The sequence below is a fragment of the Leptonotus elevatus genome, chromosome 12, assembly GCF_054856555.1.
Source record: "Leptonotus elevatus isolate MCC_2025b chromosome 12, RoL_Lele_1.0, whole genome shotgun sequence".
Classification (NCBI taxonomy): domain Eukaryota; kingdom Metazoa; phylum Chordata; class Actinopteri; order Syngnathiformes; family Syngnathidae; genus Leptonotus; species Leptonotus elevatus.
In genome coordinates, this window is record NC_141250.1 from 6,813,415 (window position 1) to 6,835,394 (window position 21,980).

The 21,980-nt window shown below is 38.7% G+C and overlaps 1 protein-coding gene across 1 annotated transcript; it reads left to right on the top strand.

The window, feature by feature from the left end:
• Window positions 1-458: 458 nt before the first annotated feature.
• Window positions 459-21,616, top strand: LOC147164385 (cohesin subunit SA-2). Its single transcript, XM_086091699.1, has 32 exons — window positions 459-604; window positions 5,548-5,652; window positions 5,761-5,851; window positions 6,119-6,283; window positions 6,343-6,439; window positions 6,521-6,609; window positions 6,683-6,754; window positions 7,775-7,979; window positions 8,220-8,344; window positions 8,417-8,490; window positions 8,558-8,681; window positions 8,774-8,872; window positions 10,010-10,089; window positions 10,178-10,285; window positions 11,075-11,195; window positions 11,271-11,388; window positions 11,459-11,562; window positions 13,058-13,150; window positions 13,213-13,299; window positions 13,453-13,653; window positions 14,775-14,851; window positions 14,921-15,008; window positions 15,078-15,158; window positions 16,097-16,189; window positions 16,285-16,459; window positions 18,273-18,406; window positions 19,301-19,402; window positions 19,477-19,634; window positions 19,705-19,821; window positions 20,792-20,970; window positions 21,042-21,111; window positions 21,186-21,616. Exons 2-32 carry the CDS (start codon window positions 5,603-5,605, stop codon window positions 21,310-21,312), a joined length of 3,504 nt encoding a protein of 1,167 aa, XP_085947825.1. The 5' UTR covers window positions 459-604; window positions 5,548-5,602; the 3' UTR covers window positions 21,313-21,616.
• Window positions 21,617-21,980: the final 364 nt, after the last annotated feature.

Consider the following 21,980-nt stretch of genomic DNA (forward strand, 5'->3'; position numbering starts at 1 on the left):
TATTTTATTTTCACATGTAGCTACAGTGGAAGCTACAGAGTCAAAAGCAAAACAATTCTCATTTGCAATCTCAACCTGGCGAAGCAACAGACATCATCAGATAGAAACAAAATCAATCAATCTATCTATCTATCTATCTATCTATCTATCTATCTATCTATCTATCTATCTATCTATCTATCTATATCTAACTATCTATCTGTCTAGCTGTTTAGCTGTCTAGCTGTCTGTCTGTCTAAAACATCAAAGGAAGTAACTGTATCAACGTAATATAAAGAATATAAAAGGAAACTCTTATATTGCCAATGTTTACAATGTTTCCAGAAAGGAACGAATGCAGCACAGCACAGCACGGACCAATCGGTTAAGGGGGAGGGACTCTAAGAGATTTACGTTTAGTGAGAATCCAATCACACAATTCCGGTTTAGTATTTTAGCCAATCAAGAACGTTCTGTATTTCCTGTAAACTTGACTGTGAGAGACACGGTACTGAAAACAACGGGGGAAAACATGCCAGAATTCAGCGAATAATTTGTTTTCAGTACAGATGTATTTTAAAATAATAAAATTATGTTCGCCGAAGAATTGTCTACGACAATAACGGTAAGCATGCCAGTTGTTTTATTAGGTTTGTCTGACATACCTTTGATGTGACTATCAACGTGTGATGTTCACAATACAGTTCACTAGCCATGGATTATATTTTATTTTTATTTGGGATAAAGAGGATTATTTGATCTCACTGTGTGGTATAGCTAGCTAATTGCTCTCTGTGCCGTCAAAACACCGTTCAATTCCCTTGTGATTCTGCCGAAGTGCCCCGGGCAAAAGTGCTCCTTCTATGTAGAAGTGGAACCATTTTCTAAAATGTACTTGTAATACTTTTCTCGATTAATGTAGTTTTATTCAACATTATGTGCAGAACGCTAAAGAACAATAACAATTATCCCGTGGGCGGTTCAGATTGTGTTTCCCCTTAGATGAATTGAGGACTATCGCACAGCATCTCATAGCGAGTCGCGACCTCCCACCACACGCACACGCGCACACGCACACGCACACGTGGCTGTAATTAGCATATTAATGGCTTTTTTATTGTGTTTATCTTAACAAGTAGTGCAGTAGGTGTGTTCAATTAGACTGATCCAATGTAGCTTTTAATGTTAGTTCAAGTCAAGGACGTATCTGTACTCGCTCCTGCACTCGCTTGTGACTTCTAAATATTTTGTTGATTTTTACATTGGGATTTTTGACTACGTTGTTGCAATATGCCTGGCGCAAAAAGAGCTGACGAGATTGAGGAGAGCAAATCTTCTCTTGCAAAACTCAAAGAAATGGTCACCGAAATACTTGAAATGAAAAAGAGCATTGAGCCACTTCTGCAGGCAGTTGAAGAGAGAGACACAAGAAAAAAAATTGACGCATTGTTGCCTTGGAACAAAAAGTGGAGGATTTGGAACATAATTTTCGTATCAACGAAGTGATAGTTACATGTATCCAGATTAAACCGCGCTGCGGCCCTCTGGCGAGAGCTGAGACCGGCAGTTGATTCTGACCAATATAGAGGTAAATTTGGTGCAAAACTAACTTGTGCAAAAAAATGTGTACCTGTAGAAAAAAGTCTAAATTTGTATCTGTAAAAGTCGTGATTTGTATCTGTAAAAAAAATGTGTGCCTGTAAAAAAAAAAATTGTGTCTGTAAAAGAAATGTGTACCTGTAAAAAAAAAAATTGTGTCTGTAAAATAAATTTGTACCTGTAAAAAAAAAAAATGTGTATGTGTAAAACAAATTTGTATCTGTAAAAACAAATTTGTACCTGTAAAAGTCATGATTTGTATCTGTACAAAAATTTTTTTGTACCTGTACAAAAACTATAAATTTGTATCTGTAAAAGTTGTGATTTGTACCTGTAGAAATGACAACTTGTAGTCAAAGAAGTCGCCACTAGGAGTCACAAGTGGGTTTTCTGCTGCTGTTCAGTGACGTGAGTTTTGCCCCATTTTTCGCGCTACAAATGGAGCAAAACTAATTTGTACTTGTAGAGCGCCGTGATTTGTACTCGTAAAGAAGGGGGCGGGCTCTGGTGTAATGAAGGGTTGTTTTGACCAATCAAGTGAGAAGGATTTGAGCGGATTGGAGCGCAACCTCATTGGTTTAGCGAACGACGGTGGCGGGACTCGCGGAAGGATACAAGCAGGACACATCGTCGCCAACCAACATACATATTAAGAATACTTCAGTCGACTGAAGTATTCTTCCTCAACATACATATTAAGAATACTGAAGTATTCTTCCTCAACATACATATTAAGAAGTATTCTTAATATGTATGTTGGTTGGCGACGATGTGTCCTGCTTGTATCCTTCCGCGAGTCCCGCCACCGTCGTTCGCTAAACCAATGAGGTTGCGCTCCAATCCGCTCAAATCTTTCTCACTTGATTGGTCAAAACAACCCTTCATTACACCAGAGCCCGCCCCCTTCTTTACGAGTACAAATCACGGCGCTCTACAAGTACAAATTAGTTTTGCTCCATTTGTAGCGCGAAAAATGGGGCAAAACTCACGTCACTGAACAGCAGCAGAAAACCCACTTGTGACTCCTAGTGGCGACTTCTTTGACTATAAGTTGTCATTTCTACAGGTACAAATCACAACTTTTACAGATACAAATTTATAGTTTTTGTACAGGTACAAAAATTTTTTTGTACAGATACAAATCATGACTTTTACAGGTACAAATTTGTTTTTACAGATACAAATTTGTTTTACACATACACATTTTTTTTTTTACAGGTACAAATTTATTTTACAGACACAATTTTTTTTTTTACAGGTACACATTTCTTTTACAGACACAATTTTTTTTTTTACAGGCACACATTTTTTTTACAGATACAAATCACGACTTTTACAGATACAAATTTAGACTTTTTTCTACAGGTACACATTTTTTGCACAAGTTAGTTTTGCACCAAATTTACCTCCATAGACCAAGCTTCAGCGAACGAGACTGTCGAACAGCAAGTAACAACTCAACTCAGAGATTTGGGATTCATTGTGGATCCATCGCACATTCAGATGTGCTTTTGGCTTCCAACTGGGGGGACACGACCACCAGCAGTTCTGATCAGGTTTGTTGGCAGGAAGAAAAAGATAGATAGAGATTGAGAGATAGATACAAGCTTAAAGATAAACATGTTTACGTCAACGAAAATCTCACTATAAACAAAATGCTGACATTGCCAAAAAGGAGCGACAATTGAGTAAGAATGGACTTATCGAGGACACATGGACAAAAGACCTTCAAACACAAGAAAACTCATCTGCTCAGATGAAAATACGGATCGTGAGAAGAGTGGAAGAATTGGCGGAGTTTGAGAGACCATAACTGCAATCAGTAACTCACATCATTAAATTGTGGATTGCGTCTTGCCCAAATAAAATTATTGTAACATATTACTATTACTAATTAACCCAAAACTGGAGTCGCTATGATTTGAATAATGTCAATATAGCATATGATTACGTGCTGACACTGCCAAGGTTAACTCTTGTTTATCCATCTGCATTGGTAACATGCATTGCTGTTCCTGTAAGAATGTAAACATTGTCTGGCTCTATTTCTGGTTGGACATTTGATGCAACATGCAAGGCTGTCGTGATAAGGTTGTATTGTGGCTGCAATGAATCTGCTGTCAATATTCACAATGGGGTTGGTGAATTTGGTTCCTGGATGCGGCGGGCGGGGGGCTACTCTGCTCGGTGGACGGCTTTGGTGAGCGATAAGGAGTATCAAGATCTACAAGTAAGCATCTTCGGATGCTTGTAAAGGTAGTGCTGACCTGTCCAGAATGGAGTGAACATTGCTGTGGACGCAATGGGCAGAATGCAAGCCGATCTACTCTTCTGGATGCCACAACATGTGTGAAAGCTGATCCAAGGTCAGCGAAGACGCTACTGGTGAAGGAGCATGCGCTCGCATTGGCTGCTTTCCTGGTTGGGTGGGCCTGTTGGTGGCGTCCGGGAACTGATATACCAATTCCAAATGACTGGGACGATCCGCAACTTACACATGGACATTCAAGATGAACTGAGCGAGGAGTGTGCAAACATAAGTCTGGGATAACGATATGAATTAATGACTATCATAATCAATGTATATAACTGACTGATTTTAGTTTAGTAAGAGTCGATGGGGACGGGTTACTAACAAGCTGATGGCTTCTACCCGTCAGCCCTTTTTTCGGATGTCAATGTTGCAAATGATGTGATGTGATCGATGTAACCTGTAATAATGTGTCCGAAAAGGGAAAAATAAATAAAACAAAAGTTCACTAGAATCCACTCATTCTTTGGTGAAAACTCGTAAGACTACACAATTATTGACATTTTACTAACCTACGACAAAGAAAACTACATGAGCACAACATTCTTTATTTTTATTTTTATTTTTTTACTCCTTTTGTGATGACTTTTTAAGTAGTGAGCATTTGTTTCCGTAAGGGATGGCCACTTGATCACGGATAGTGAGGAAGACCACAGCCTGGCTTGTCGTCACTGTGGTTTTGCACACAAAACATTCCGACTTCTAGTATTCTGTATTTAAAAGAGGTTTGTATGGTGTTCCCCTCGTTATAACGTGGTTCACCTTTCACAACCTCACTGTTTCGCAGATTTTTTTCAGTGCAATTTTTACTTCGTTTTTAAAATTTATGAAGATTTGAACAGTGAGAGTTTTTACACAAGAGAGAAATGTTAGAAAATGGTAATGCCTGTCTGAGAAAAGTCTTTAAAGTGTGTGCTAACTGCCGAGGGGTTTTACAGCCTTAAAACAAACCTGACTACTTTGCAGATTTGACCTATTGCGGGTGTTTTTTAACTTCAGGAATAAACGAGAGAAAACACTGCACAGAAAATAACGTCATCACTGATCATTTGGGAGAAACCAGAAACTGAATAAAAGCAGTGTTTTTTTGTTGTTGTTTAAAAAATACACTATTTCACCCCTACATGATATCATCTTCTTCTTTTTTTTACCTCATTCACTGCCATTGACGGTTATAGATGTCAAAATTCCATTTGAACTGGGCTGGCAGTGAATGAGTTAATAGCAACATTTTAAAATCACACTAATATTAACAGCTTTTTGCTATGTGTCACCACTAACACAAATTTGAGATTTTTATTTTTTAATTTTTTAATTTTTTTTTAAGTGCCTGTATTATTACTTCTTGCATACATACCCCTACATCATATTAAATTAGGTTCAGCTTTTTTTCATACTCATAAAATGAAATTACCTTCTTCATTCATTTTGTATGTGGCGCTCAGTGGACATCCATTATGAGTGAATTATTGTCTATAAGATTTAATATAATAAAATAAACGCAGTTAATTTCAATGAAACAGAGAGAGAAGCAGGTTAGTAGCATGCTTACATTTGAATGTAAAAAAATAAAGATGGAGCATAGAGTGCAACGTGGGAGTCTTGAGGCAGTGTAGGCCTATGGTAAGGTGATTAAATGATGCTTTTCTGATTTTAAGACCAAAGAGAAGCTCCCAGTTAAGCGAGTCACGTGAGTGCTGTGTGAAGAAGGAGATGATACCAGACCCCGCGTCTGCAGCCGCATCCGGTCCCTCTAAGCTGAAGTATTTTTATTTTTATTTTTTACATTACAGAATAAAATAGACACTATGTTTCCTTCTGGCTCATTTATATTGTATCAATGTACAATAATGTCTCATTTTTCTTGTCAGTAAAAGCTCAAACCCGGACAAGGCAAATGCCTCAGGAGCTGTCAACAATTCCGAGGATGAGTCTGGCAATGAGAACAGACACAAGAGAGGGGTAAGTTATTCATGCTGCATTACAGAAAACGGAGAAATCTGAGATTCTAGAGCCCCGGTGAGGAAAATTGCAGTAGAATGCCACTCAAAATCTGATTCGCAAAGTACTAGAGTTGTAACTTTATGGCAATGTTGTAGTCTGAGGTAAAAAAAAAAAATTGATTCGTCTTGTTTATTTCATTATAGTAGTGTTACTAAGTTAAATTTTGTCCTGTGACCACTCATACCGCTATTTACTCCATGTGTGTGTTGGTTGTGTAAACCACAGTGGCGTCGGAAAAGAACTCACAAGGAAGTGGAGAACGTCACAAGCAAAAAGGCAAAAAGTCGCCGTTGCAGCGCTCGAAAGGACAGCGTCTGCCATCGTAAACGTGCACATGCGGAGGCCGTCACTCTGTTTGACGTCATTACAATGGGTCCAAGCGCCATGCGGGTAAGATTGACTGTTACAACATCCTGGTTCTTTGCCGCTTCTGACTGTCATCCGTGCAGGTGGTGATTGACGGCTGGGCCGAGGCCTACGCGGCGGACAGAGACGCGTCCCTCCTCGACCTCATTAGCTTCTTCATCCAGTGCTGTGGTTGCAAAGGTAAGCAGCCATTACACTGTAATGATCAGCTGTCAGCTTGCATGCATAAATGCCAAATGTGTTTTTTGTTTTGTTTTACAGGTGTGGTCACAGCAGAAATGTGTCAAACCAAAGGCGACAGTGAGGCCATGGACAAGATGGCGGACGAGTTGGTGGAGGACTTGGATGAGGTCAAAAGACGTTGATTTGTTGCAAATGTTACACAACTTTGTGCTAAGAGTGTACAAAATACTACGTTTTTAGGTTGCCGGTCTGCAATACAAGAAGTTTCTGGCTTTTCCATGGATTCTCACTGTCACTTGGCCGACGGATGCTGTAAGGATTCTGTCCTATGCTAACAGTCAGTCAGTAATACAAATGGTAGACAATTTTGTCATATTAATTTCATATCACAAAAAAATTCACACTTAAAGCATTTTATTTACAATACTGTATAGTATAAAGTAAATTTAATTGTAAACTAACTATGATTAATAAACAATCACAATAAACAAATATTAAAAAAAAAAAATTCTAATGAATAAATACGTGTTTTATTTAAATTTTTTAACGCACAAAAGGTGGAAGAGCAAATGCTCTTTAACATCCACCAGCTTTGTGATGTCATGGACGAATGGAGGAGATTTCCAGATGAAACCTTTGAACCTCCTCTTGTCTCTATATCCAAGAAGTTTAAGGCAGTGCTGAGAAATAATGGAGGCAAATTATTGACACATTGGGCCTAATTTCTTTTAGGGGTGTACTCACTTTTGTTGTCAGCGGTTTCAACATTAATTAAGCCCTAGGCGGTATTGTGATCCATTTTGGGCTTTTTGATGGTTCTGACCAAGCCATTTCAAAATAAAATACTGCCCACGCTTAGCAACGCTTCTCAATTATTTTTTTGTCACGTCCCCTCCAGGAGGAAGAAAATATTTTGCGCACCCCCAACTCTATGCTGACTATAACTAGTATCATTTGTCTCTAAAATTGTTAAGTACACCTCTGCAGCGGCTCTAATACTACTTGCAAATGAGAGCACCACTGCCACATACTGTAGTGGATGTACAATTACACTTTATTGGCAACATAACCATACTGTACAGTATTTACAAAAATGAGGGGTGCATTCACTTTTGTGAGATACTACTATATTTTAAATAAGTTTCAAATGACCAATAATAGTAGCGCATGTTTTTCCACAGGTGCAAGTTCACAATAAGCATTAAATAAACGTCTTCATTATGACCTGATTGCCACGATGAAACAAAGCTTCAGTGATTAGTATACAAGTAATAGGCCAAATTGTTCATGGTGAAAATGTATAAACCTGTGTAACACTTTGCTGCCCCTCAGGACAGCATGGAGTACCCTCTGATCCAACCCGGACCGTACGGCCGATGGTTCCATTCGGAGCTGTGCGACTTTGTGTCTGTGCTGGTGTGCCAGTGTCAACACACCCTCATATTTGACAGCTACTTGATTAACACGCTCATCTCGCTGCTTTCTGAGCTGTCCGACTCCCACGTACGAGCATTCCGACACACCTGCACGCTAGCAGGTAATGGCCACGTGCGCGCACACACAGTGCAAGTCTGTTTTGCTTTGATGCAGCTATTTTAGGTTCTTTTTTATATTTACATTATATTCATTACATTTTAGTGCCGAGAGAGTTGAAACGGTTTTAGGGTAATTTGATGTCGCTGAATTTGAAAAGGTCACTTTATTTTATTTTTCAGATGAAATATTATATATATTTGTTAGAGTATTAATTCATCCTTTGATTCATCATTTTGATCAGCGGTAAAACTATTGAGCTCCCTGATGGACGTGGCTGTCAATCTGAGCACGGGTGTTGAAAAGAGTCAAAAGTTGGCGCAGAGACCAAGCAGACAGATGGAGCGAGCACAACAGAAAGTCAAGGAGGTAAGATTTAAGGTGTTTTCCTCTTGCCAGCATACAAATAACATTCCAAACATCTGCTCTTTTGTCTTCAAGCTGCAGCAGAAGAGGTCCGAGATTGAGAGCATGATGGACGTCATCTTCAAGGCTGTTTTTCTCAAGAGATATCGGTACAACTACTTCATGGTCTTCTGAACACACTGTTGAAAGCTAATATTTTCTGTGTGTGTGGTGCAGTGACGTGCTTCCAGAAATTCGTTCCATCTGCGTGGAGGAGTTGGGCCTATGGATGAGGCTCTACAGCTCTGTGTTCCTCAATGACACTTACCTCAAATACATGGACTGGATGTCATATGACAAGGTGAACAAGTTATGCAGTACACACGGCTAATACGATTTTCTATTCCTAAGAATACTGTTTTCCATTTGTGTTGATGTGGTATTGTCCTATAGATTCCAGATGCGCGTCTCAAGTGTGTATTAGGCTTGCAGAGTTTATATGGAGATCCCGCTGTTCTGCCTCAACTGGACCTCTTCACCAGCCGCTTCAAGGTAGTCACGTTCTTTGTTTAGTGTGAGATGAACTCCTCAAACAGCATCAAATCCAGTAGAGGGTAGAAAATATATGAGGTCAAAGTACACTATTTAGCAATAACATAAGGCTGTTAGCATTGAGTGCCATAATCCAGAAATACACATACTTATATCATTGTTTCAGTTTAGTAAATGGTGGAGCCAGTACCTTTTTAAAGTGTGCATATAATTTAAATGAATAATAAAGATATGGTATTTTTTTTGTAACTTTTCATTCTTATTAAATGTTTAAACTATTTTACTACTTCTTATCTTATTATGGAAGGTAATGCATAATTTGCATAAAATGTCAACAACGGTATCTGATACTTACTTATGATATCTATTATCCCTATCAATCCTAAACCATGAAATATATAAGCAAAAATTCTAAATTCTTTGTAAATAGATTATTTATTCGTCCTTTTGAACAAACAAACATTAAAAAAAAAATCTACTTCCACATATGACTTTTGATTTGTGTCATATTTGATACATCCGGTCACAGTGCTTTACATTTGTACATTTATAACTTTCAAAAATATAATAATAAACAGACATATCAAACATATTAGTATTTACAAAAATCAGAAAGAACATTTCCCACTATTAATAAGTATAGGTGTCTCTCCTTTCTCAATTGGGGCGATCTTGCAAGGTCGCTGGAAAAGCCATCAGCTGGGTGATACTGCCCTCTAATGGTTTATCCGTGCAATGCATGTGTCAGATCATATACGTCACGGTTTTAATGGGGGGAAAAATGTCTTGTATTTAATATGATACGTTTGGCCTTATAGGGTTGATTATTGTTTTATTTGGTTTTACCTGTCTTTATTGCCTGACTAATTTTTACTCCATGTACAGCACTTTTTATGCAGCGAATGGTTGTCTAAAAGAGCTTTATAAAAACAATTGAGTTGAGTTTTGCTATGGAGGGTTGATGAAGCTGTAAAAAAACCAAGTCACCTTTTTTAGTGTATGTCTTTAAATAGTCTGAGTGTATTCATGTAATGCAAAGCATACCAGAAGCTTATTAGAGACAAGGTACAGTATATATTAGAGAAAGACGTTGTATTAAAAAAAAAAAAAAACTAATAATTAATGCTTGTTTTCCAGGATCGTATGATCTCTATGACGCTGGATAAAGACAACGAAGTGGCTTTGCAGACCATGAAATTGGTGCTGCTCATCTCCAAGTTAGCCACCACTCCCTGAGCAACGATGATACTTTTTTATTTCATAATAGTGATTGTTTCACTGCTCTCTATGTCAATATCCCTTCAGAACATATGAAGATGTGCTCACTGCAGATGACTACAAGCCTCTCCTTCAGCTTGTTTATTCCTCACAGCGCCCCCTTGCAGCCACAACTGGGGAGCTGCTCTTTCTCAGGTAGACAATTTTGGGTAAAAAAAACCACAACCTTGCCAATAATTTGAAGTGCTCGAAGGACCAAGGTTATCTTAGTTAACTAAAACTAATGAAAAAACTAAAACAAAAATTTTAAAATCTATTTCGTTAACGAAATAAAATAAAAACGAAGATGCTTTTAAAAAAAACAAAAAGTAACTGAAACTACATTTTATGTTTACAAAACTAACTATAATTATAACAAAAACGTCCTTTGTTTTAGTCTTTAGTAATAAATTTGATGCATGAGCCTTTGGGGATGATTTTAAATGTGATTTTAAGTAGATTTATTTTTATATTAACCGGAATAAGTACATTTGAAAGTGTGTCACACAAAAGTGACGTCAATTAGCAGCAGCCAATAGAAAAGCACCTTCAGATGACGTTGCTCCCATGGTGTTTTTTAAATATTGCGCACAATTAATACACATTTAAAAAATAAAACTAATACTAATACTGAAACTAACTAAAACTAAACATTTATGAATGAACTAAAACTAATAAAAACTAACAGAACCACCTTGAAAACTAATTAAAACTAACTAAATTAAAAAACCAAAAATATAATAACCCTGCGAAAGACCCAAAGACTCTTAACAATATTTAATAGGCAAAAGTCCATGTACCATTATATGTATGTATGGGGGAATGGTAATAATATAATAAATTCTAAAATAAAATAATTTTAAATGGAATGAAATGAGAGAAAAAAAACCTTCACTGTTTTTAGTTTGGCTAAATTAAAAAGGATATGTTTTGTGTTTCTTTCAGGGTTCTCAGCACTGATGACCCTGCTACTAACAATCAGGATGAAATAAGTCAAGAGGAGGCTCATAAACAACAAACGTTTACAAGATTCAAGGCCCTGCTGGAATTTTACCAGAGCTCTAAGGTGAAACACTCATTTGAATTCGCATGCCTGAGATTCATGTCCATTCCAGCGCACTCCTAACAAATCCGTGTCCAGCTGCACAACCATGTGGTCTACCTCGTGGACAGCCTGTGGGACTGCAGTGGAGGCCTGCTCAAAGACTGGCCCGCCATCACGTCTTTACTGCTGCAAGACGCTCACAATCCTATGCTGGGTACAGTTTGGGAGGATTTGCTCGTTGCTTTTTTTTTTTTTTTAAACAAATGACTGACTCTTGTTTGTAGGCCTCATTGGGGAGGAAAAAGCGGTGCTCGTGGAGATCATGCTTGCCTCTGTGCGTCAGGCATCAGAAGGACCAGTGCTGGCTGGGAGGAATGGTGCAAAGAAGGTTGATGATTTTGTATAGTCAGTCACACTCATAATGCACAATTTTTGATGTTGTAGGAATGAGTAAAAAGAAAGTGCCTATTAGTTGGAAATGTATAGAAGTATAATGTAGATTACAGAGGATTATTAATCCATGAGGGACTTTCTTGAATTCTAGCACCTTTCAAACTTTACTATATAGAGCCTTACTTAAACCAACTACAGCACATAGAGGCTAAACACAAGATACTGCACTAAAGTAAATTATTTTTATGTTAACTAAAATACTACTAAAAAGGAAGTAGAGTACTGTGGTGTTAAAGTCAAAATAAAGTAAGTCGTTCAAAACGATTGCACTGCTCACCTTATCAAAGTAATTTGTGTACAAATATAAGAGCTAGAAAGATGAAAACTTTTATTTAAAAAAATAGCAATAACCTACCAGTAAAAATAAACAGTAAGGGAAAAAAAGCACCCCAAAAAAATTCTACACAAGGGATAGAATGCTTCCTATAGTCAAAGTAAATTATGCATAAATATGTGCGCTAGATAGAATTTTCAAAGTAAGAAAATAATCTGAAATAAAATAAGCAGTAATAAAAAGACAACCAATTAGAATACAAGTAAACTTTAAATCACAGTGTGTATATTTAAAAAAAATTGATTTTCTTCATTCATTAATTTTCAAATTCCACTTATAATTTCAATAATATGCATGTAAAAAAAAAAAGGTTTCTTTGAGGCACCGTAGTGCGGGTGCTTCAAAATCCACTTGCCTTGAATTTAGGTCATTGCATTCTATTAGTTCACCACTAAATTTCTGCACATTGTCCCTTCAAGTAAAAAATTAATTACACATAAATAGTTGAGTTAATACAATACAAGCGTAATTAAAATATCCTGAATTAAATTAAATCAACACTAAGAAAAAAAAGTCAATGAAAAGTGAAATTATTCATAAATTGGGAAGATCATAAAAGTTTGACTAGGGGAAGCGTGGCTCAGTGGTTGAGTGGTCGTGTCCCATCTTTAAGGTTGTGGGTTCGATCTTCACCCCTGGTGACCTTGTCGAAGTGTCCTCTAGCAAGACATTGAACCCCGATTTGTGGACATGGCAGCAGCCGACCACTGGTGTATGAATGGGTGAATGTGAGGCTTAATTGTAAAGCGCTTTGGGCACCATATGGTGTAGTTAAAGCGCTATATAAATGCAGTCCATTACATTTACCATTTAAAAGCTTTATTGAAAGGAGAATTATCTCAAATAAATTAAAAAAAATTAAGAAAATAATTACAAAAACATGACCTACAAGACAGTAGGCATTGGTATACAAATTAATTCATAGAAGCCAGTATAAAAAATAGATGGTCAAAATACAATATTAGAACTCTTCTCAAAACACAAGCTATTTAACAAACTACTACATACAGTACTGTACCGTGCTATACAGAATACTTGTAATTCCTAGCAAGACATTAACCATTAAGTGGATGTTCATGTGTGTCTTTTCAACCAGATGTTGAGTTCCAGAGAGAAGAAAGTTCAGGTAGATGACTGCACAAAGCTAACACGGCATTTCCTCACGGTGCTTCCACGCTTACTCGTCAAGGTATGCCTGCCTGCCAGTCATCATTGTCAATATGTTTGAATGACACATATCGCTACTTTAAGTTTTCAGGTCGCTGGGATATTGTTGCCTCCTTGATGAGGATTCCTCAGTACTTTGTGCCAGAGAGCGCCGAGGCCCAAAACACACAGGTCAGCATTCCGGCCCAATGTCGGTGCGGGTTTCATACTTCATGAAGTTAAATGGGATGTTTTAATGATGTTTACACCTGCGTTGGTTTCTCTGCCAGTCAATAAAGCTCCATAGTTCATTAACTTTAGGTGCCAACTTTTCCTCTTCCTCAGTTGGTTTCCAGGCTTTTGGCAGAATTTCGAGCTGTCCTGGAGGTCCACTCGGACGCCGCCGTCCTGGAGGCGGCGTCCCGCACGTTCCTTAGTATGTGTGGAGAAGAGACCACCTGGGGATCTGTGGTTCGGCCCATCAGAGATTCCTTGGTTCAGGGTTGGGTGGACCACCTGAAAGACCTGCTGACTGAGTCCCGCAAGGTGAGCTTCTACCAGGGCTAGCAACACCATCAATTAGAAGAATCTTACTGATTTTAACAGTGATCTGGTCTTGTGTCTTTGACTTGGCTGAAGTCAGCTGATCATCTCTGTTGGCAGAGCTGAATCCAGAATGATTTTGGGCCATACAAGTGTCTTTCATTCATTCATTCATTCATTCATTCATTCATTCATTCATTAGTAGTAAGACAAGAATCCTATTTATTTCATAAGATGTCTGTCCCGTTGTGTTTTATGATTTGTATGTTTACTACAAAGCGATTAATTGCTAATGCACGAGTAACTGCAAGACTCACGTGGTGGTACAGCTCCAGCGCAAACATGGGAACAGGCATTTTATTGGAACGTGAACTTTTTAGTATTTTTAAACTTAAATAAATAAATATCTTGGGGGGGAAGAAGGTGGGTTACCTTATTGAGTAGCCACAATTTTAACGTAACCTTCAAACTCAAAGGATTTCTGTCACGTTAGCAGAGCAAGAACTCTAATGACCTTAGGCCATGAAGGTATCTTGTACTTTTAAAAGGGAAGTCAACCCCCCAAAAAATTCTTGACAATAATATGTTCTATGCAGCCCCACTAGACTAAATACGGCATTCTGGTTAATATTGAGTCCAGCATCACAATCCCGCAGTTTTGATCTATATTAGAAGGCAGCCATTTTGGCACAGCTCAGCTTCAGAAAACAGGTGAGCTCTGATTGGTCGTAGCCTGAACAACAGTGATGTCATCTTCAGTTGACAGCAAGTGGCAAAAATGGCCGCCCCCTTGAGGTCGATAAAAACGGCTGGATTTTGCTGCATAACTCTTATTCCACAAATGTAATATTAATCAGAATGTCATGTTTAGACTAGTGAGGTCACATATATTATTGTCAAGAAGCGTTTAAGGTTGACTTCCCCTTTAAAGGCAGTCTGACCCAGTGTGGAGGTAGAGTTGAATGTTAGATCAGGAGATGCTTTTTCTTTTCAACATCTTTGCAGCACACAAACTTCAGTATTTCCGTCCTGCCCTATAGAAAGAACCCTATTGATATATTTTTGTTCTATACTCAACCCAAGATGTTTTTCTTCCATGCAAACAATTAAGCTCCATTTTGCAGGGGGGAATCTTCTCTGCTGATGAGGAGCAAACTGGAGACCTTTTCGTCACACTGAAGAAAGTCAGCGCTTTTCACAAGTAAGTTGTTGAAAACAAATCGCATTCTCATCATGATCTTCTACTGACATTTCTTATGCATTCTGTCAGCTGTCATGATCTATCCGGCTGGAATCTGTTTGAGCTGCTTTCGCCTCTGCTGCCGGTAGAGTGCAGCCAGAAGGAGCCGCCACCTCAGGTCATTAAGGTTAATATGGGGGATTTTAGGATTTAAAACATATCACCTTAATGATATCTTTTCTGACAGGTATTAAAGGAAGTGCTACAGTGTCTGTGTTACTGTGTTTTCTGGTCATTGAGCACAAGCAGTGACATTTTGACCTCCAGGGTGAGTTATTGCAAAATATAATAAATACACAAACAGCGAATGAAAAATGATTACTAAATTAATCTCAATTCTGATGTTGGCATTGTTCATAGGAAGACAGTAGCTAAATAATCAAAATACTACTAACAGCTCACAGTGCACTTCTACACCTCTGCATTAGTGTTAATTTTGTCAACGGAAACTAAACAAAGATAATTTCGTCAACACAAAATTTTCACAGGACTGAAACTAGACTAGACTAAATCCCTCATTAATAAACAATAACTGGGACTAAATCAGTATGCATTTTCGTCGACTAATGAAGACGAGACGAAAATGTACTCCACTCGGCTAAAATCTATGGACATCTAAGTGACCATTTTAGAGACAAAATGATATGATTTTGTAAAATCTTGTCTCTGCTCGTGTGTCACTGTGACACACCGGCCTTTTAAATCTACAGCTAGCGAGTGCAACATGCACAAACACATGGTACAGGCAGGAGGGGGATTCACGGTGAACGGTTAAAAAAAGAAAGAAGTAAATGATATTTATAATGCAACATTAATCCAACGGCTATAACGTTTCAACAATAATGTTAATCCAACCGCTAACAAATGCTGGCTAATTTACTAGCTCATAGCATGGAGCCATAGTAGCCACTTGTTGATATACTGTAATTGTGTGTCAAGTTGTTTTTCATCAAAAAGATGAGAGAACATTTTATGTGAAATAGTTTTAGATCCGAAATGTTCAACATTAAACTGGACTAAAACTGAGACTAAATTTAAAAATGGGTGATGAAATTAACACTATGCTGTATACAGTAGTACTACCACAATAATGAACATTTTGGTAAGTTACATTCAAACTAAGCCTAGGTAAAAACAGAATTTTCAATACGTGTTGTTATTAAATATTGTAGCCAGCGTGTTTGTTACATTATTGTCGTGTATTAGGACAAGGCTGTGTCCCAGAGGCTTCAGTTGCGTGTGCTCAGTGAGGCAAGTCATCGTTGTCTCTCCCACGCCGACCACAGTGTCAGGCAGCAGGTAAAAAGTGTCATTCTTATTAAGAGTAATCCATTTTCTCCGCTCTCAATTTCCTATTATTATTATTATTATTATTATTGTTATTCCCGTTTCAGGCATTCCTGGGTGTGTGTGACGTGCTGACTGCTCATTCCTACCAGCAACAAGTGTGGCATCCCACCTCCTGGGCCCCCCTGCCCTACACACCCACGCCCAAACTGCAGATGGCGCTGTTGAACTTTGTGTGCAAGAACGTCTTTGTCGGGCCAGACTGTGACCACGAACGCAAAGGTGAGAGGTTATTTACACGTTGAATAGTTTACAGATATTAACTGCACATTTGTGTTGTTTTTGGTAATTGGGAAAGGTTCCATTCTATTTTATATACTGCATCCTTTTTTTCTCTATTTCTTATCATCTTGCATTTCCTTTATTGGGTTTGCAATATCATTTGGGTTGAAATTGAACAAGATGCAACTTTCAAGCTATTTTCATTGGTCGAAAGTCACTGTGATTTTGAATAGTCTCTTTTCTTATTAATATTACAATTATTTTAGTGGCAGATAATGATAATAATAAATCATAAATCTCTACTATATTTAAACAAATAGATATATTAAGATTTTTTTAAAACTGAAATTCAAAATAGTTCATAGAATTGTTTTCAGTAGAACAATAATAGTAATAAAATATTACAAGAGAATAATAATATATGGTACATGTATAAACATAAAACGTGTCCATTTGCTTATAAATTATAATCAGAACAAGTAAATATAATAAGAGAATAATTTCAACAAAAGTAATATTAAAAGTAAACAATGACTGAACCATTAAAATATTGTCCTGTGGAACAACTCCAATAACATTGTAAAATATTGTAAAAGATTGTTGCAAACAATGCCAAACAGTACATCTCCCAATATTTAAATTTTTATCAATGTGTAGAACCCATCTTGCACACTAGGTGGTGCCCTCGCTCTGTCTATAAGTAATATGGAGGCATACAGTTTACAACTACCTTACGTCTCTGCAGCAGTTGCGAAAGCAGAGTGAGACCTTCAAATCATATTTCATGTGTTCTGACCTAAAGTCCATGTGTGTTATATATTATTGTATATATTGTAAGATGACGAAAACAGCTTTAGCATGTTGTAATTCTAAAAAGGAGGTGTTAAATGGATACATTCCTTCAGTGGTTTTTAATAACTGTTGTACACTGAATGAACTATCGCATCCAAATATGGTGGAGAGACCAGGCGAGTCAATAAGTGGTCCGGGGGGAAGCTTCTCACTGTTCAAAGCAACACACCGGGGGGGATTATTGCTTCTAAAAAGCTGCTGTTTTATGGGATTAGCCTGCTAGTACTTTTGGCTTTTATGGACACTTGTTCTTGTGTGGGAGATCACGGCGAGGCCAAAGCATCAAGTGGCTCCAATCTCTTTTTCCGTGAGAAAAATCCACTCAACTCTGGCTCACCTCCTCGCTCGTTTTATTGGCCTCGCCGCCGATTGAAGCCACATGCTGTCGCCGCAAACATCCTCGTTACCTTTGATGTTGCACCTGCTGAAATGATTGTGCCGAGGCTTGCTCCGTTCTAGCCGACCCTCGCAGGTGTTGGGGGGGGGGGGGGGGGGGGTATAGTATACAGTCCAAATTTTGTGTTACCTTGTCTTGCGAGCAATTATTGCCGCAACAGGGCAATGGCTTGGGCCCCCAAGCTAAAGGGACAATGTCATGGCTGACACCACCCCACAAATTAGATACTGTTTTGGACACTTCAGCAACAAGGGGTTAAGAATCCCCCTCATAGGGCCACTTACTAACTATTAGCTAGCTTATGGCTAGTACGGGCTCCAGAGAGAAAGAGAGAGAGCTCATAATGGTCTACAAGTTGGCTTGTTATTGTTTTTTGGGGACGTCTCCGTGGTCTTTCTTGCCTGAGGCCTTCAGGTAGTCTAGAAACATCCCCACTTTTTCATGACTTGTTGCAACCTCTACGGATGACCACTATTGAGATCTTCAGGTCTTGGATTGGGAAATAAGGTTTTGAGCCACCTGTGGCCATTAGTAACTTTATCTTCTCTACGTGGTCCCTCTCAGGCTGTGGGCACTCTGAAGAGAAGATGGAGGATCTTCACAGAAGAAGAGTCATGCTGGCTGCCTACTGTAAGCTCACCCTACACGGCGTGTTGGAGATGAGCATGGCGGCGGACATCTTTACCTTCTATGTGAAGGTAGATTGACATTAAATCCTTCATTTCGAATAACAACTTTTTGGATGTAAGCGAACAGTAGGAGTGGTAGAGTGGCAGGCTCCCAGGCTGAAGTTCCTTCCTCAACCCTTGTGTAACTTTATTTTTTATTTTTTAATAAACTAGTCAAATTTAGTCAAAATCTCTTTTTGCAAAATTTACTTAGAATTTCTGAGTGGAAAATCTTTAATAGTCTTTTTAACTCATTTGCTCCAAAAGAAACATATAAATACGTTCTATTTTAAATGTTTGAAGTGTCCCAAAGACATATTTATTCGTTTAAATTTTTATTTTTTATGCTAGAACAACATACGGAAGATTTTGACGCAGCCTCTCAACTGCAAAGAACGGTTGAAGAAATGGTAGTTATTACACAAACGGCCAACAGGTGGCAGCAGAGCAAAAGAGATCAACCAGGGCCATGTTGAAAAAAAACGTAGCTATATTCTAATGCTAATTGCTGGAAAACGGATACAAATATACTTTTTATCCTGATGAAAGAAGAGACTCTAATCTTTCTTTTGGTAGGTTCCATGTTTTTATAGCAATAGAACACAATATTCCGTGCCTTGCAAAATCAGTCAAAAAGTGGTTGCTTCAGTGAAAATGGCTGCGAATGAATGATCTCCAGAAAAGAAAAAGAAAAAAAGAATGAGTTAATGGGATAGGCAAATTTCTTTCATACACACTAAAAATGCTTTGATTAAAATGTACTCTCTTTGAGTGGGACCAAATAGCCTAATAAGAAGAAATAATAAGGTGAAAAAGATCATTTGCTCTATAGAATTTACTGTGCTGTCAAATTTGTGATCACACTTTTCTTCATTTTTATTTAACATTTTGGAGTGTTGTGACTTTGTTGCTGTCGTCCATCAGTACCAGAACGACTTCGGTGACATCATCAAGGAGACCATCCACAGGAGCAGACTCATTGATAAGCTGGAGAGCGCTCGTACGCTGGTGCTCTCTTTACAGCAGGTAAGCGCACATTCATAAGATCAACTGGCAAAGACTAAGGATGCAGTTTTTGTTTTCTGTTGCGTCCTGGCAAGCTGTTTGTGCGTCTGAAGCGTGAGCAGGAGGCCGGAGGCTCGCCTCGCGTCCAACAGGGAGTCCAGACCTTCACCGGCATCAAGGAGCTGGCCAGACGCTTCGCCCTCACCTTCGGGGACCTCGTCAAGTTTCGCGAGTGTGTCGTCCTCATACACAGGTCAGCAAATGCTCTTGCGTGTCTGCGCTGCTGCTTTCTGCGAGTGAAGTGCGCGCGTTACTTTTCGCAGGAGCGGCATCCAATTTGTCTTCCAGGACTTTGAAAGTTCCGCACCGACGTTCTTGCCCTATTTGAGCATCCTGGCCGAGTTCTCCAGCAAACTACTCAAACCGGACAAGAGGACAGTGTGAGTGTCCCGCGCGATATCCTCAAAGTGCTGCACATAACAGACAAAAGTAGTGCTTTGCCACCATCTTCTGCCAAGGAACAATGTTAAAGTGGCTTGAGGAGTTTCATTAAGACAAAAGTAGTGCTTTGCCGCAATCTTGTCCCATTGAACTATGTTGAAGTGCGTTGAGGAGTTTCACTAAGACAAAAGTAGTGTTTTGCCGCCATCTTGTGCCAAGGAACTACATTGAATAAGCTGAGAAGCCTCATTAAGACAAAAATAGTGCTTTGTCACCATCTTGTGCTGAGCAACTGTTGAAATAAGATGGAGTTTTAATGAAACAAAAGTAGTACTTTGGCGTAATCTTGTGCCAATGAACTATGTTGAAGTGCATTGAGAAGTTTCATTAAGACAAAAGTAGTGCTTTGTCACCATCTTATGCAAAGGAAATGTGGAAGTCAGCTGAGAAGTTTCAATCAGACAAAAGTAGTGCTTTGACGCAATCTTATGCCAATTAACTGTGTTGAAGTGGCTTGAGGAGTTTCATTAAGACAAAAGTAGTGTTTTGCCGCCATCTTGTGCCAAGGAACTATGTTGAATAAGCTGAGAAGCCTCATTAAGACAAAAAGTAGTGCTTTGCCGCAATCTTGTGGCATCCATAGGCAATTGTATACATGTTTGAGGGGTCCATCAATTACCGATTAAATTACCGAATGAACAATACTGAACTCTCTCAGAAAAAAAGACAAAAGTAGTGCTTTGGCGCGAGCTTGTACCATTGAACTATGTTGAAGTCTGTTGAGGAGTTTCATTTAGACAAAAATAGTGCTTTGCCACCATCTTGTGCCAAGAATCTATGTTGAATACGCTGAGAATTTTCATTAAGACAAAAAGTAGTGCTTTGCCGCAATCGTGTGGCATCCATAGGCAATTGTATACATGTTTGAGGGGTCCATCAATGACTGTGCGTGCGTGCGTGCGTGCGCAGGTTATCTTACTTGCAGAAGCACACCTCGGACCACATGGCGGACCTCAGGGACGACCGCTGGCAGCCGCTGCTCTTCTACCGAGGCTCCCTATTGGCCGAAGGAGACGATGCCGCCTCCCACGGCAGCTCGGACAAAAAGCAGCCTGGACGCTCCAACGTGTCCAAAAACAAAGTGGAAGGTATGTACGTCCAATACGTTTCGAGATGATTGAAGGAAACGACTCTTCTGTTGTTTGTTTTTCTTCCGCAGGTAGCAAATGTTTCGGACCACTCAGCCACACTGAGCTCCAAGTTGGAAAAGTTCAGCGATCGATTCCCAGGTACGCAACGGAAACTTTCGCTGCCTTTTCTGTTGATTTGTCTCACCTTTTACGTTTCTTTATCTGATACTCAGCAACAAGACCACACCAACGAACCTGGAACCTCTCGTCAAAAGACCCCCGACTCAAATGACACTCAACGCGGGAGCTCGTGACGATGATGATGACGGCGATGAAGATGCTGTCGAAGTTGAACTCTGACAAACGTTTTTGGTGCTCTCGCTTGTCCTTTTGCCTTTTGACATTAGTTCCATAGTTTGTAACGTGTCGTGTCATTTTTTTGTACGTACTGTACATTATATTGAATATGAAGCGTTTTCGCTGCAAACTCTGGAGGATACGTACAGAACGGTACGGTACGGTACGGTACGGTATGTCCATTTTCACTTCCTGGAGGTGCCCCAAAAGATAATATTGTCCGCAATGATGACTTTTCCTATTTATTACAATTTTCATTAAAGCACATGGAAAAGTTTACAGAAGTAGCGAATAAAGTGATAGTTTAATTGTGGGGGGGGGGGGGGGGGGTGGTATTGTAAAAATATATACGGATAATATATGTTAAATAGCAATAGCATTTTTTCATGAAAAATTTCATATTTAAACTTGTAAATACAAGTTTGACATTTGTTTTTCAATTTTCTTGATTTCAATATTGTCATTTTTGCTTGCAAAATTAGGACTTTTTTGACGTATGACTTCTTTGTAAAATTACAATTACATTTTTTGTTTTTTAATTATTCTTGCCAATTTTTTACCAACTTCAGATAAGCAGTTGCTTCATCCTATTCCATTTCAAACAGTAAGTATTTTCTTTTGTAAACAACTTTCTTTGGAAGTCATTATTTATGAGAACAAAAACTTTTATT